General features: G+C 38.4%; 1 protein-coding gene and 1 long non-coding RNA gene across 3 annotated transcripts in view; one reads left to right on the plus strand and one right to left on the minus strand.

Annotated features, from left to right (window-relative positions):
* LOC126378245 (uncharacterized) overlaps positions 1–18,209 on the plus strand; it is a 380,400-nt gene that overhangs the window by 107,640 nt on the left and 254,551 nt on the right. The window lies entirely within an intron of this gene.
* LOC126378048 (titin-like) overlaps positions 1–18,209 on the minus strand; it is a 795,425-nt gene that overhangs the window by 82,698 nt on the left and 694,518 nt on the right. For both annotated transcript variants that reach the window (XM_050026148.1, XM_050026147.1), the window contains 3 exons: positions 8,414–8,527; positions 2,452–2,537; positions 1,848–1,961 (listed from right to left, as the gene is read on the minus strand). In XM_050026148.1, coding sequence (XP_049882105.1) covers positions 1,848–1,961; positions 2,452–2,537; positions 8,414–8,527 — 314 coding nt within the window. The remainder of the gene's footprint in view (positions 1–1,847; positions 1,962–2,451; positions 2,538–8,413; positions 8,528–18,209) is intronic.

Consider the following 18,209-nt stretch of genomic DNA (forward strand, 5'->3'; position numbering starts at 1 on the left):
ATTTTTACACCCGAGACATTTTCTGGAAAAACAAAAATTTATATGGCGGCCATCTTGTTTTGCGGCCATTTTGTTTTTTTTACCGGCGATAAAATTTGCCCAAGATTTAAATAGGTTTCGCGAAAACAAAAAAGTTCCAGGTGCGATAATTTCGCCAGGCCGTAGGGTGTCTCCCTGACGCGGAGCAGATTTCGAAAATCGAGAAGTACTTTCATACTCAACATGACATTCCGATTACACGTCCATACATTGTTTATACCTCTAAGACATTTTTAAAAAAAAATCAAAATTTTGTATGGCGGCCATCTTGTTTTTCAGCCATTTTGATTTTTTTATATCGGCGATAGAATTTGACCAAGATTTAAATAGATTTGGTGAAAGAAAAATTGGTTTAGGTACGATAGTTTTGCCAGGCGAGAGGGTGCCGCTCTGATGCGGAGCAGCTTTCAAAGATCGAGAAGTATATCGATACTCAACAAGACGTTCCGATTACATCCCCATACATAATTTTTACCACCGAGACATTTTCTGGAAAAACAAAATTTTGTATGGCGGCCATCTTGTTTTTCCGCCATTTTGTTTTTTTTTCACTCACTATAGAATTTGACCAAGATTTAAATAGGTTCTGTGAAAAAATAATCGTTCCGGGTGCGATAATTTGGCCAGGCCGTAGGGTGTCTCCCTGATGCGGAGCAGTTTCTGAAGATCAAGAAGCTTTTACATACTCAACATGACCTTCCGATTACGCCCCCATACATTGTTTTTGCCCCCGAGACATTTTCTGGAAAAACAAAATTTTGTATGGCGGCCATCTTCGCCATTTTGTTTTTTTTTCACCCACAATAGAATTTGACCAAGATTTAAATAGGTTTTGTGAAAAAAGAATCGTTCCAGGTGCGATAGTTTCGCCAGACTGTTGGGTGTCTCCCTGATGCGGAGCAGTTTTCCAAGATCTGAAAGTTTTCCCATACTCATCGGAAAATTTGGATCACATCCCCCATACATCATTTTGACCCCCCGACGCTCCTTCTGGGAGAACAACCCTGTCAGTGAGTCAGTGAGTGAGTCAGTCAGTGGGTTAGTAGCTATATATATTATAATAATATGAGACTCCCGAACGCAAACGCGGTAAGAACCCGTTATTATGTGTTTTAAAATTAAATAAATCTGTCTTAAAAAAACAACAATTGATATTTTAAATACATAAAAAACACAAAAGTACAACAATTGCCCTTAAATTAAATAAATGGTTGTGACTTTAAATTTAAATATTCGTTCTCTGAATAAAAGGTATGGTGAACAAGATTTTTTTTAAATTTATTTTTCAATATTGACAATGGTAACTCCGAAAGAGTAAATGGTAACGCATTATAAGTTTTCCAAGGACATCTACAATTTGCTCAATGTACGCAATATAGCACATACATGATGTAAATTCACACCTGTTTCCTAATAGGGTAAGCAGGGACGTTGGAATTCCATCTACTTCAATCCTGACGCACCTACTTCTCTTGCTTCCTTCACAATAAAGAATAATATAAAAAAAATAATAATACTATTGTACCCAATATTTACCTACCGGTATACTTGACTCCCCCCCAGTTAGTGATGACGACTGAATGATCCCCCCTGTAGAGTGGTAGGGCCCGTAAGGGACCGCCTGGCTTGCGACCACCCTCTCACTAAAGTCCGGCGCAAAGTAGCTTGCTGCGTTCCGTCGCGTGTGTGAGAGTGCCAGTGCCTTTCTGTGTAAGCTCGTTCCACCGTCGATTTCTTCTTCTCCTCGTGGAAGAATGAAGTCAAGAGCAAACCCATCTTAATTAAAAAAAAAGTAATAAATATCTTACCTCCAACAGCGATGCAAGTCAAATTGACATCAGCGCCCTCGTCATAAGGTCCAAGAATGCCGCCTTGAATCTCGTTGCCTTCCTGGTTTAGGATAATCAGCCTTTCTGGTGGTACTGCGAAGAGAAAAGTTTTTTTATGAGTTGATAGTCGTAATTATAGATGGACAAAAAAGAAATCTTCTATCGTGTGGGTGGTGAAGTGGAGTAGCAACAATGTCACAAACTTACTTTGTGATCCCTACTTTGGTTAGGACGTTACAGGCTCATCAACTAATTGTCCGAAAGTACGATGCAGAAAAGACGATTGTCAGAAATTGCTGTTTAGCAATAAGGCCGCCTATTGTGCTTATGTTTTATTCGTATGTTTATGTCCTTTATATATGTTCTTGTGCAATAAAGTATTATTGATTGATTGATGATTCATGCTTCGGAAGGCACTTTAAGCCGTTGGCCCCGGTTACTACAGACTGATGTAAGTAATTAGTTGTTAAATGAGTCATGTCAGGGGCCTTTGGCGGCTCAATAGTAACCCTGACACTAGGGTTGATGAGGTTGGTAATCTACTCAACCCACACGAGAGAGGAAGAGAGGCTTTAATGCTTACTTAGTACAGTGAGATTGAGCCTTGTGTTCTTAGTAGGTGACTTGATGAAATCTACCCTGCAACGATACTGGCCGCTATCCTCCGGTCTGGAACAAAACAAAAAAAATAACATTACTAATTATGATCGCATCAAATCAAATCAAATTATATGCGAGAACACATGAAAATCTAAGGGTCATCGCAGACAATGTTGGCGGTGGTGTTAGCTCCGGTGTAAATAAAACTCCTTCGAGATGGTGATAAAGCGGACAGTATTGGATAAAACTAAGAAATCATGTACATAGTTAAGAAAGACAAGAAAAACATGCCATGTCGGCAAAGCCCATGGCGTAAGTCTGTAAACATTGCTAGAACAAAAAATATTACAGTAAAATATTATACAGTGTGTTAGTGACATCGTAACGAATACTGAGGGGGATGATTCAGGCCATGATTCTGAATTTTCTGTTCCATACTTTTGCGACGGAAAATTCCGCTTGATATCAACTCAGAATCATGGTCTGAATCATCCTTCAAAGTTTTCGTTACGATATCACTAACACCCTGTATTTTGACAAGCGGACCCCGGGAAAACGGGATAACACTAGGGAGATGATGATATCGGTATTTGAGCTATAAGTAGTAGTAGTCAGTTTTCTGTGTTAACCGGTTGCGTGCGCGCGCTCCCGAATCAAATTAATGAATAGAAATGTAATTATAATAATATGTGGTTGAAATGAGCATAATTTATAGCCGACATTTTTATTATTATAATTTTCCATTTGGTTCTCTTTCAAATACTTTTGGCACGCCCAGATGTCTAGAGATTACTGTCTTTGTAATACACTACTTAAGTAATGAAACCTAATACAATACAATACAATACACAGAACAAGTAATTTATAACGACAATAAACAATAATAAACTAGAGACACGCACGAAACACAAAGCGGTACGCTAAGTAATAGACATTTCACAATCAAGACATATTGGTAGGCTCAAATTACTTGCCCTAATTCCCATCTGTGTAACCCAAGACATTTGGTAAACTCTTATTTCTACAAAAGCCGTCTTTCTTTTCATAGAAATAGTTGACATGTGTGAACCAGACGTTATTTGAGAATTGTTTGTAGAAGTACTTATTGAAAACAGACATTCTATTGTGTTACGAACTTAATATTATTATAACATCGATTAAGCTGAAGCCAATGTCGATTACTAAACGTTCCGGTAAGCAATTGTTCATGTCATGTTACAAAAGCTTTATTTAAACGATCTTTCTTGTCCCAGAAGTTTTGGCCATGTGTTCATATGTCTGTCACAATCTGTTTCTCATTTTATATTATTTTGATTGAAAACAAATATAATATACTCAACTGCACTAAAATAAATTATACACATGGTTTCAACCGAATAACTTCCCAGTAAACAGGTAAGTATAAAGCAGAAATTACAGAGATCGCCAAGAGATCAGAGCGCCTATATCGTATATAACTTTCTCTAATGGACAGTCGATTACCAATAGGAATATATAACATCTAATAGCGGGCCCATATTGCTACCTTGCGATACACTTGAAGTTATACTATGCAATCGACAACCAGTGACAGGCAATTTGCTTTTATTGGTCTGCATATACTTTGTAAAGGTTAAAAGTCGGTTGTATCGTGTGAATTGAGGTTTGTGTAGTATAAAGTGAAGTAATTTATTCGTAGACGTCGATGTGTGGGCAATCGAACGCCTTCCATATGTCAAATTTATACGACGTCTCAATATTGTTATCGTTTCTACTCTGAGAACAGTTTAAACTTTAAACCTACATTAATAATGTAAACATAGTAGCAAACATCGATAAATTTATCACGCCCGTAATCTTTAATAAGGTGAGCAGAGCTACAAGATTTGAGGAAATGTAATGTACAAGGGAAGTTTATCGTAAATAGAAATTAAATCGGAAAAAAAATGTTGACTAGGCCGGGATCAAGCACAGGTAATAAAAATCATTTAAAAATAGCAAAGGTGTCATATTTACGAAAAGTTTAAATCTAAATGTAACTGTAGACTTGTTGGTGTAAGTAATATTAGTACTGAAAATTCTAGATATATGGCGACGGTGAGGCTTATTCACGATATATACGAGTATATCGAATTCGCATGGACAGGAGGAGGACACAGACACACAAGCTGATCACCTGATTGTCTGAAAGTGAGATAATGGAGTGCAATAAATATTTGAATTTGAATTTTTAATCCGTGCTTCGGAAGGCACGTTAAGCCGTTAGTCCCGGTAACTACTTAGTAGATGTAAGTAGTCGTTACATGAGCCATGTCAGGGGCCTTTGGCGGCTGAATTATAACCCTGACCAGGGTTGATGAGGTTAGCGCAAGCATGGCGGACAACTCCTTAGGTACAAAGACGTGCTAAAGCGGCACATGAAAAAGTGCGGCATTGAGCCATGTCAGTGGGAAAATCTAGCTGCTAATCGCCCGGAATGGAGAGCTTTGGTTCACACCAAAGTTTATGAATTTGAACATCGACGGCGCTTAGAGCTTGACGCCAAGCGCGATGAATTGAAAGCCCGACCGCCTACGGCGATCAATTATGCATATTTAAATGGTGTACTCACATGCCCACTATGTGCGAGGATCTTTTCCAATAAGATTGGCTATATAAGCCACATGCGAGCACATGAACGTCGGAGTTGAAGCAGTCGCCGTAGCCGAAATCGGCTGGATCGCATCATCACTCCACCTCACAACCCACACGATAGAAGGTGGAGGACACGGTGCTGTAATGGTTAACACGCTCCTCTCGGCTTGACAAGAGCTCGGTTCAAATCCCGTCCGAGTCAGATTTTTTAAGAATGTTCTCTTTATCAGTTTCCCTAAGCACGGGTCAGTGCTATAAAAACTATAATCAGTCGATCGTGTTGATGGTCCGTCATGATGGAGTGCAAATAAACCCTTAAAGACTACCCATACTAGCGTCTTTCGAGAATCGACGCCGCGGCGACGTGACGTCAGCGCTGTCCGGCCGCCGAACGCCAAGCGTGCGCGGCGCGGGCGTCGCGTAGACGTTGCGCTGACGCTGGCGCGACGTCGACGTTCGAAAGACGCTAGTGTGTGTGTGTGTGTGCGTGGGGGGGGCCTCTCTTAGTCGACTTTTATAACATGTCGCGAATGCTACTCGCACCAGCTAACAGATTCTATATTTCCCTTTACTCCTACAGTTTAACCATTTAAACCTGCAATAATGTGAAAATTATAGCGTAGAATATTTACAATTTGCTCAGTAGATATATTTCCTGTGCTTATTTGAATAGGTTGCATTTTAACGAGATATTTAAGCTAATCCCTGTTAAGCTTCTAGGTTCGTGTAATGAATGTATTAAAGCTTTAATTGGAAGATATGCAAATGGTTATTATCATTTTATAGCAGATTTCAATTAACATTTAAGCTAGTGCTGTTAATTATTTTGCAATTTAATGGACTTAGTAACGATGGGATAATCCTTTCTTGCTTAACTGGACACATAGAGTGCGGAGATGAGGTCAAAAGTTTATGTAGTTAATATCATCCCGGTTAATGTTTTAGTAGTGAACCTACTTTAAAACATCGACTGTGATTGATTTACCGCCTAGGATACTCGTTTCACTTTATAGTTTATTATAATTACCTTAGCTTTGCTTTTCCCTAACCTAGTAATATTCCTACTCAGTCGATATTGTTCCGTCTAACACTATGATCTTTCTTCTTCTATCTTGTGGGTTGTGAGGTGGAGTACCAACCTCATCCACCCTGGTGTCACGGTTATTATTGAGCCGCAACAGGCCCCTAACATGGCTCATGTAACGACTACATGCTTACATCAGTAAGTAGTAACCATCTTACTTCTTACGATCATCTTACTTTCGGATAATCTGGTGATCAGCCAGTAATGCCCCAACCAAACTAATCACAAAGTGATTTTTGCGATGTGTCCCCACGGCGATTCAAACCCGGGACCGCTGGATCGTGAACCCGACGCTCAACCACTGGATCACAGATGCTGTTATGTTATTTAGTTACTTATGAGGAGCTCGGTGGCGCCGCAGTAAAACGCGCTCGGTCTGCAATTGTTGAAGTTAAGCAACATTCGCAAAGGCCGGTCATAGAATGGGTGACCAGAAAAAAAAAGTTTTCATCTCGAGCTCCTCCGTGCTTCGGAAGGCACGTGAAGCGGTTGGTCCCGGCTGCATTAGCAGTCGTTAATAACCATCAATCCGCACTGGGCCCGCGTGATGGTTTAAGGCCCGATCTCCTTATCCATCCATAGGGAAGGCCCGTGCCCCAGCAGTGGGGACGTTAATGGGCTGATGATTTAGTTACGTTGGTACTATATACATCGCGTATCGCTGACACTCGAACAGCAGCTGTCAGAAGACACCAGTGTTGTAATACAGAATCCAATAGGCTTTAATACTACATTAATAAGGCTTTCAAAATATCGGATTAACCAAAACACCCTTTAGCAAGAGTTCATATTACAGTTAACGTCCTTAATTCATTCGTAATTAGTGAAATATTAAGCTGAAATACCGCTATTAATTCTTCTTCTTCTATTGTGTGGGTTGTGAGGTGGGTTATCAACCGCATCAACCCTGGTGTCAGGGTTACTATTGAGCCGCCAAACGCCCCTGACATGACTCATGTAACGACTATGTACTTACATCAGTAAGTAGTAACCGGGACCAACGGCTTAACGTGCCTTCCGAAGCACGGATCGCCTTACTTTCGGACAATCAGGTGATCAGCCTGTAATGTCCCAACCAAACTAGGTATCACAAAGTGATTTTTATGGTATGTCCCCACCGGGATTCGAACCCGGGACCTCCGGATCGTGAGCCCAACGCTCAACCACTGGACCACTTATTAAGTTTTTCTAAATTTGTTACTAAGTTATACATATGTAGTATTATAAACAGCTGTGTTATATAATTCTGTACTTTATAATTTTGTTACCTAATTACTTAATGTTATATTTAGTTAGATAATGGTGCTGTTTCTGGTACACACCATTTAAGATTTTTCTAATTTATACCAATAATTTTCTTATCCGCCGAAAAGGAAAGGGACGGATGATTAACAGCTGTTAATTTTAGAATGAATAAGTGAATGAATAAATACGGCGAGCGAGTCAAATAGGCACCTCCCTAGTATACAACCTATATGACGTGTGCTGTCAACTTTATTCCGTCGGGTTATTGGCCAATGTCTCATGTATTTGTCTGTTTGTTCCTAGGTTACGCAAAAATTGGCCTAAACTTCTGGATCTCCTATACATTGAACATGTGTTTTATTCAACCTTGACTCTGGCAGAATTGCCCCGTTGACAGAAACCAATATTTTATAAAAAAAACTTGGCCAATGTAAAATTTTGAGAGGGTTGTTTAAATGTCTGCCTAAAATTCCGTCCGCCTCTTTACATTTCGGCAGATAAGAAAATGACAGGTATAACTTAAAATAAATTATAAATATTATATTATTATTATTGTATGTCTTTTTCATATCTCGGGCCTATGGAGGCCCGGACTTTTGGAAGGCATGCGTGGGGCCGAAGCCAAAACGTAGAGGCCCCTTAAGACAGTTTAATCTAAATGTGGTGTGACACCAATCGGCGATTATCCCAGTATGCACTATGGGAGTGCACCCAAAGACAATCCCCGGTTCGTGTAAGACTATTGCAGATTATGGGAACAAAGGGAACTGGGCTATTGGGTTGGGGGTTAGTGGACCGGGATACTGGAGCTATGGGGGACTATGGCGCCTGCTCGACCAATGTTGGTAAACATGGATAAATGAGCAGGCGGTGACTCGCCACTCACTGGATGGGCCCTTATTATTATTATTATTACTTGAACAGGAATCGACTACAATTTACTACAGTTTATTAACCTTCCGAATGAGCTAGCAATTAAATTAAAAAAAAAACCTGGTCTTACCTTAACTTTGTAAGCACTAACACAGCAGGTTCGGTGTCAGCTCTAAACGTGGCCCTTGACCCCAAGGTGCGGGGGTCGGACCAATGTGACGTCACACCTTCCCTCGTGTCCAATCTGAGGACAAACAGACAATCAGTCGTATAAACAATAGTGAAGATCAATATGTTGTTTTGGGAGCGAGATAGTCATGTGACACATACATATTCACACACTAGTATTCTAAGATGTTAACTGGAAACTGACTCCACTCGACTCGGCCTAAGGATTTTGGTATTTCAAGTTGACTTTTACGTTCTCGACTTGAGGGATTAACTGGGTCGAGCATTTTTTGGGTTGTTTTTCTCCGAAGGGCAAAGCAAAGGGAACTATGCCCATACAGCCATGTAATATGTATTTTTTTATGATGATGAATAATGAAATGATGTATTTTTTATGATGAAAGGTGAGCCCCTACCCTCGGAGCAGATTCCTACTCCGAACCTCAAACGAATAAACTCAAAAATCCGCATAAACTTTTGAGTTCTGAAGCGGCTTGTTGGCACGAAGCGAAAATAAATAGGTACACTTCGTTTATTCAATTTGCCGATATAATAACTACAAAATACCAATTCGTATTGATTATTTACATTATTCAATGAAGAAAGCAACCGTCCCGTGTCCGTTCCTGCCGAAAAGTCGTCCTCGACTTGAGGGATTAACTCACTGGAATCGAGCATTTTTTTGTGTTGATTTTCTCCGAAAGGCAAGGCAAAGACAACTATCCCCAGCCAGCCACGTTTTATGTACTTATTTTTTTCTTCTTGATGATGATTAATGAATTAGTAATGAAAGGTGATGACGATGAATGATGAAACGTAAGCTCCTACTCTCGGAGCAGATTCCTACTCAAATCAAGAAAAACGAAATAATAAACTCCGACATTTTAACACGTTTTTCTATAACATCACAAAGTGCCTTTTCATACAAATTCCGTAGTAATTTCGTGTTTTGACATTTAGTAAAAAGTAACTGATTTGACTAGTTGGAAACTAGCCTACACTAGGCTTTACAAATTTACACCCACCTACTTTTACTACTATTTTTTACAACTACATAACGACTACTACTAAGATTGGTAAGTTAAATTTTATTTTTAAGAACGTCTCTGTGCCGTGTGCCGGGATTACTCTTGCCGCTTCTTTTCCCCGGCTATACAGGTTGTGAGAAGCTTTAGACGGCTGAGACGTTCGTTGTGTAAAAAATGACGATTCAAAGTGTAACTATGTTATTCAGTAATAAAGATATTTGTGAATACTTGAATTTGAATTCCTCATCAATTTTAAGATCCACGCTCTTGTCGGTGTAGCATTCTCCATTCTTGTCTATCAAAGGCATTCTTTTTCTTTTTTTTTTATTTATTCAGGTTAACAACAGCTCATTTACAATACTTTACAATAATATTATGTAATAATCTAGTGAAGCTAATTACAGTTAACCACGTATTAATTAAAGTAGTAGGGGCAGACGAGTTCACGTATATCAGTGGTACGCGTGTGTGTGTGTTATGTGTTTCAATGTGATTCAAAGGCCAATTCTTTCACTTCCTTATAGACACGACGTTCTCCTAAACTTCAATCAGTTCCATGTAAGCTCCGTCCCTTTCTCGACCTCTGTTTCCTTGTAGCTTTCCTTCTATGATGTTTTTAATAAATTCGTCATGTCTTATTAAGTGACCAATTATCTTGCCTCTTCTGTCCTCAATAACCCTCAATATTTGCCTCTTCTCCTTTACCCTTACTAGCACTTCCTCATTAGTAACCCTTTCTGTCCAATTTATTCTTTCCATCCTACTCTAATACATTTTTCGTTTTTTTGACGTGACTTCTTGTAGATTTGCCGCAGATGGCATTAACTACTCGGCTTGAATTACTGCGACATATAAGATTCCTTACTGTCTCTAGACGTAAACCGTTGTATTTACTCAAGACATTTGCTTACAGTACCAGTCCACTAAATTGTCTATTAAGACGCGTCCCGCAAGGGACACTGACACGAGTGAAGATGTCTCAGTAAGATCGTAAGCTAAATTAAATACATTTAAACACCAATAGGCCAGTTTCCAACTAGACAAATCAGTTGCTTTTTATTAAACGTCAAAACACGAAATTACTATGGAATTTGTATGAAAAAAAAACATACTCTGACGTCATAGAAAAACGTGATAAAATGTAAGACTTTTTATCACGGTTTTTTTTGTATAAATTGATAAATTTGTCACGAAGACAAAAAAATAATGTTTTTCATTCGTTGTAGATCTGTCTTTATTTAGTAATCAGAATTTCATAAATTATCTTGAACCTAGTACACGACCCAATTATGTACCCAAAACAAAATCATACTTCTATCGTATGGGTTGTGAGGTGGATTAACAACCTCATCAACCCTGGTGTCAAGGTTACTATTGAGCCGTGAAAGGCCCCTGACATGACTCATGTAACGAATACGTACTTACATCAGCAAGTAGTAGTAGGACCAATGGCTTGACGTGCCTTCCCACGTACAGATCGTCTTACTTTCGGATAATGGGGTGATCAGCCTGTAAAGTCGTAACCAAACTAGGGATCACAAAGTGATTTTTGTGATATGTCCTATCAGGACCCGAAGCCGGGACCTCCGGAACGTGAGCCCAACGCTCAACCACTGGACCACAGAGGCCGTTAACAAAATCATACAATATACGATTTGATTGGAATGTTTTCATGTTGTGTTTGTTCATGTTTGGATCATAAATAATTGATATCAAGGCTATATAAAAAAAAAAAATTTTTTTTTATTTTTCTTTTTTTCACCTCATTGTTAAATTGTATAAAAATATATAGATAACAATTGTATTAGAACTCCGCACAACCCATGAATATAATACTGTACAAATGGAAGATAGCTGGTACTTATAGCACAGGTAGTACCTATTGTAAGTGCCAGCAGTGCTTTAAAATTGTTTTTCTACTCCTCTACTTTAATCTGGCATTTAAATAACCAAAAAGTCTAATATAAGTACATACATAATTAAACTCTTTGAAAAAGTGTACGCTCTATGGCCTATAAAAGCATTGTTTACAAAGTGTAACTGTACTATAATGTCGCCAAAAAAGCATTGTTGTTGTTTTTTTTTTTTTGACCTGGAAACTGGCACCTTTACTTTGTTTGGTGCCATAGATATACTATAAAAAAAAAGTATACATTTGCCGCCATTTTCCCGCGCGTTGGAAAATAAATTGGAAAATTTTTGTGTTTCGTTTCAAAACACTAAAAAGTATAAAATAAAAAGGAAAAATGGATGAAGAACTATTGAATTCTACACCAAAATTACGTCGTCGTAGAAAAAGTATTGTATGCAACGTTGTATAACTAGGTCAAAAAATGCTCGTGGCGTCTCTTATTGCGATGTTCGCCAAGGCTCACATCGCAACTCACGCCACTCGCATTTTTTGACCCTTCTTATACAACTGTTGCATAAAATACTATAATCTCTTGTTGTTGGAACAATAAATACATTTTATTATTATATTATTATTATTATTATAGGCTCGCCCCCTATTACATGGGACTTAAACATAGCGAGAAGTAGGTGTGTATACCTACAATAATATATCACTTAATAAAGTACTTATCGTCAAATTGTAGTTTAGACTCTTCAATACTGTATGAGAAAGATTAACAACGTACAATCATAGAGCAAAAGTTCAGTCACTGAGCTCAGCGACTTCATCACCAGCCCATTAACGTCCCCACTGCTGGGGCGCGGGCCTTCCCTATGGATGGATAGGGAGATCGGGCCTTAAACCACCACGCGGGCCCAGTGCGGATTGGTGATTATTAACAACTGCTAATGCAGCCGGGACTAACGGCTTAACGTGCCTTCCGAAGCACGGAGGAGCTCGAGATGAAAACTTTTTTTGTGGTCACCCATCCTATGACCGAGCGCGTTTACCGCTGCACCACCGAGCTCCTCAACGACCCATTTGAAGCACGCTCAGCAACTTATTTGTAAACAATGGTGAACGTATGAACTATTAGTTGTCATAATTATAAAATTTACGTTTTTGTAGGTGTTTTTGGTCTATTACAGAAACGACATGTAACCAGGAGGTCTTAACCTTTCGAACGCCGGAACGCGGATCTCGACCAGACACAATGTAAAATCTATTGTGTCTGGTATCTCGGCATATGAGAGGTTAAGTGCAACCAGTTAATATATTACTTTGCAAAAAAGTGATTGGACTTTTGCAGCTTATCGTACAACATCACGCCTCCTAATCCCTAATAGGATGGGCAGTGCCAGAAGTAATCAGGATACGTTCTGCAGGCGCTTTTGATACGACTTGAGCTGAGCTGAGCTTGAGCTGGTTGTGAAAGATAACTAACATATCACCTGGTGTTAAAACGGCCTCCGTGGTCCAGTGGTTGAGCGCTGTGCTCACGATCTGGAGGTCCCGGGTTCGAATCCTGGTTTGGGACATATCACAAAAATCACTCTGTGATCCCTAGTTTAGATAGGACATTACAGGCTGATCTCCTGATTGTCCGAAAGTAAGATGATCCGTGCTTCGGATGGCACGTTAAGCCGTTGGTCCCGGTTACTACTTACTGATGCAAATACGTAGTCGTTACATGAATCATGTCAGGGGCCTTTGGCGGCTCTATAGTAACCCTGACACGAGGGTTGATGAGGTTGGTAATCCACCTCACAACCCACACGATAGAAGAAAACCTGGTGTTCTTCGTGCTTCATAAAGTATATTTATCTTATATTTTAATACAGAATAATAAATTATAACCCGAAAACAGATAGAAACGATCTCATTAAACCGCAGTTATCTTAACAAGCGTTTAAAAGCAAATAAACACTCACTTCAAAATAACCGGTTAGTTAAAATAACTAGTTAACTAACTATTCACTCGTCAACCCGTATTTGGTTACAAACGAACCGACACAGAATATATTATTATTAGTTATGTTAAGGAGATGTCATTCGGTAGACTATATATTAAGGTTAAACAGGTACTTAATATAAACATATCGTTATGTAACGATAAAATGCATTTTATACCGGCTGCTTAATTCAGAATAATATATAGTTCGATAGGTCTCCCATAATACCAGCGCCGCGGCCCGTGCTAAGCACGTGTCACGGCATTATGCTGAGGGAGATCCTTTTTTTATTTTGGGCGCCTCCATTGTGTATTTAATGTCTGTATTATTTGTCTTTTTGTCTTTGTTTTTTTTTCTATTTTTTTTTATTTCTGTAATGTAAGTTTGTAAATGTGGCGTCCAATGTGGAAATAAATATTTTCTTTCTTTCTTTCTATAGTTTCTCCTCCCCTTCTACGCCTCTGTGGTCTAGTGGTTAGAGCGTTAGGCTCACGATCTGGAGGTCCGGGTTCGATTCCTGTAGGCCTAACATGCGCAAAGTGATAATTAAATAAATTAACGATCGATTCAATTTTAGTCGAAATCGATGAGTTTGTTTTTCCCCCTAACACGCGTGCCGCGTGATTTTGTTCGTATTTTGACAGAACGACATGATTCATTTGGGTTCACATATTAGCACCAATCGACTAAAGTGACATAATTATATCGTCAGAATCGATAAAATGTATATGATAAAGTTTTACCACGTTGCTACTTCTTCTTCTAACGTGTGGGTTGTGAGGTGGATTACGAACCCTAATGATAGGGGACATTCGAAATCACTTTGTAACACTGTCCTTTGTTGTAAACTTATTTTCCGACAAATTCAAAATAATATCTGGTAGGTATTTCATTGTAAAAACGTATACATAACCCCAAAAAAGTTGAATTTAATTTACTCAATCAAGAAGTTTGAATAGCTATTTTATTTTTATTCCTCGTATTGTAAGTAAAAGAGAACCTTAACCACTATCTTCGTAAGTTGACACATTTCAAGTAGCAGTTGCAAGACATTTGCCAAATTCACTTATAAATATGCCAGTCGTCTGACAACCAACTTGCTGAATTAAAACTTTAAAATATTCAACTAACTTCGAACAAAGAACGACTTAAAGTAGGTTTTGTGACGAACTAGAACTTGAGCTTTACATTCTGAGGTAACTTATAGAGCGACTGATAAATTCAGTTGGATTTTTGCACATTCATGATTTTGGTGAAGGTTTACATTTATATTTTTAAGCTATTGTATAGCTTCTATCGCGGGCCTTGAGCGTGGATACCGAATCCAGAAATTCCGTAACGAAAATAACCTAACACCCCCCACTCCGACCGGCACAGCGGTGATACTTTTTAGTTATGCCATCTATCGATGAATAGCAAAACTTTTAATGACTTTTTTGAAATATCCCGCTTGTCTCTCTAGTTCAGCAAGTCGCCTCTAGGTGGCATTGGTTTTTATTTTATTTTTTTATACTTGGACTGAATCAGTTCTGAAAACTCTCACTCGGCACAAAAATACAAAACAACAGGTGTGAATGCCCAGTTGGGCGCACTTCTCGGCTCAGGGCCTAAGAGGATAGATAAAATACTTTATTGAGTACAATGATCATTTCATGATGTGTTCGACCTTTTCATGAAATGGTTATACTTCATGAATTAGCCAACATAAGTTGACCATATCTTTGAAACGTCAACGTTTAATGATATTTCAATGAACGTTTGGCCAAATCGTTAACGTAGGCGGTGTCCACCCTATGTGGTGTAAAAAAAATACGAATAGTCGATTAATTTCTTAGGTTCAAAATTATTTACTCATCAATTATAATATAAATAAGTTTTAAATATAATCGACACCAGCGCTTCTACTGGTAGATAATGTTACTAATTTTACGATATGATTGCGAACGTTTGGCCATATCATGAAGTAATCATGCATTTAGTTGCTCATATAAAAGTTTTGTGTTCATTGATCTGGCCAAACTACATCATGATGTGGCCAACGAAAGATATTCTATTTCATGAAATGATCAATCATAAGATCTGGCCACGACATATATATTGTTTTATTATTAATATTATATTGCTCATAATTGTTTTATATAATCCAAAGACCGATACAGTTCAATCAATAACTCATACTTTCAAATATGACTTATAGCAAACTGCTCCTTAATATGATGGTGTCGGATCTAAGCTGATCTCTTCATCACGCGGGTCCTAAGCCTCGATCAAATATTAAAAAACGACAACATTGACAGCCGATCAGGAAATGCCCACGGGATTACTCAGCTTATATGGACTCGTACCTTGATATGCCGACAGGAATGGTGTCGTAAGTGTGTGTTCATTGTTTATTTGGGTTTTAGAACTCAATCCGGACGCTACACTTTCTCTACACATACAAAACACAACACAACATATAGTATTATGCCGTCGTCTGTTTTTCCAACTCGTTATAATCTGGTCTACAAGGCTAGAGTGAATAGGGATTCGCTATGTAAGCGTGGAACAAAAGGTGACCACAAAAAAAAAGTCTTCATCTCGAGCTCCTCCGTGCTTCGGAAGGCACGTTAAGCCGTTGGTCCCGGCTGCATTTTCAGTCGTTAATATGGGCCCGCGTGATGGTTTAAGGCCCGATCTCCCTATCCATCCATAGGGAAGGCCCGTGCCCCAGCAGTGGGGACGTTAATGGGCTGATGATGATGATGATGATGTAAGCGTGATCCATTCTAGAACACATCGTCACTTACCATCAGGGGCCTGTTTCATAAAACTTACAATTGTAAATTACAACAATTTGGTGTTCATTACGTAGCTAATATGAAACTGCAAAACATTCGTGATCACACACTCCGCAATGTACATCAAATTGTAATTGTAATTTACAATTGTAAGTTTTATTATACAGGCCCCAGGTGAGATTGTGTTTAAAAAAAACCTCCTATTTGCTTCGCGGCGGTCGGTTAAAAACAGAAGTATCAGCCTGCAAACTTTATTTAATTCCGGAAACAAGTTTGAACGACTTGCTTGTTACACCCTAGCTCATCCCGTGTTTTATTCCCAACAGATTCCCAGTTCAGGTAACAGATGATCTGATGTCAGAGCTCAAAGTTTGTATGAGTTTCTGAAGGCTACCTTCGGGACCTGTGGCACTTAGGCAATAGCATTATAAAGCATCACGCTTGTATCTCCGAAGGGATGAGCACAGGTGTATAGTATACCGGATGTTAGTGACATCGTAACGAATACTGAGATTCAGCTCATGAAAAGTGTAATATTGTGTGAATTAAGCTGTAAGCTCCCCAAACAAAATAAAATAAAATAAATAAATAAAATAACTCCGAGTTAATATCAAGTGGAATTTTCCGTCGCAATTGTTTTCGTGGTTTTAAACTCTTTTCAATTCTAAAGTATGCTTTAGCGACTGAATACTCCACTTGATATCAACTCAGAATCATGGTCTGAATCATCCCTCAAAGTTTTCGTTACGATGTCACTAAAAGGACAAAAGGACTGTTAAGGTTGCCTGGAAGAGATTGCTGCATGAGCAATAAGGCCGCCTGTTGTGCTTTTCTGTATATGTTGTCCTTATCTCCGTATTTTGTGTCAATTGTGCTCAATAAAGTATTTTATCTATCTATCTATCTAACACCCTGTACATACCCGCTGCTCGCCAGCTATGTTTTTTTTTAGGAGCCTATTGCCATTAACCAGTCACAAATCCTGAAAACCACTATGTTCTGTGATGTGTATTGTCTATGTTCCAAACATGAATTCAAACTCTACCACCTTACAAATAAAAAATAAACCAGGAATGAACGTGGGTTTAAGTATTTGACAGCCAAGCAAAATTAAAAAAAAAAAATAAAAAAAAAATTGCTGCTTAGCAATAAGGCCGCCAGATTGTACTGTATCTATCATCATCTGTGTGAATTTGTTTTGTATGTTGTGTGCAATAAAGTATATTTGATTTGATTTGATGTGATTTGATTAAATTGAATTATCATACAATTCGACTGAATTTTGCTTGGCTGTCAAATACTTTTAAACCCACGTTCATTCCTGGTTTATTTTTTATTTGTAAGGGGGTTATAAAGTCGAATCCATTCGATTCGAATCGCTTTTTTTTGAGGAAAATATTGATTTAACCATACAACTCTGCTGCAGACGCTTCCTAATTTTATCTTAAGTTATATCTGCCCTTGAAAAGGAAAGGGACAGACATTTGACAGCTATTAATTTAAAAATGAATGAGTGAATGAAACAATAATCCGTACGAATAAAATAGGCATCTCGCTGGTATGAAATCCGTTCTGTCGAGTACGCTAACATTACAATGTTGATAGGTTTAAGTTAGCAAACCCCCAGGTTAAAACTGTATATTAAATGACAAATCAGAAAAGAAAATACAGACAACTTTGAAACAAAACAACTTAATACGGCCTTCTGAACAAATTGAAAATCTGTAAAAAGTTTGAACATAAACGCAAAACGATTTCACTCTCATTGTATTAACTTATAAAGTAACATTTCAGTGAGTTCTCTGTTTTATTTGCAGGAGTTTAAGGATAACAATAAAATATACATGTAACAATACTTACCTTAATAAGTATCAAAATGTACTTAGAAAAGTTTCAGAATATACTTTTTATATACGTTTTTAAGATGGAAATAAAAAAAATATTCACTCTATCTGTGAATTTATAGTACGACGATATTACTAAGACCGAGAAGCTTCGAAACAAGAATAGATAGACATTGAAACTAAGAGCCTGTCGTCAATCCTGTTACGGACAGGAAGGGGAAGGAGGGGGGGTTATTGCTTCTGACGTCACTGCTGTAACA

Source organism: Pectinophora gossypiella, chromosome 25 (genome assembly GCF_024362695.1).
Source record: "Pectinophora gossypiella chromosome 25, ilPecGoss1.1, whole genome shotgun sequence".
In the NCBI taxonomy this organism is placed as follows: Eukaryota; Metazoa; Arthropoda; class Insecta; order Lepidoptera; family Gelechiidae; genus Pectinophora; species Pectinophora gossypiella.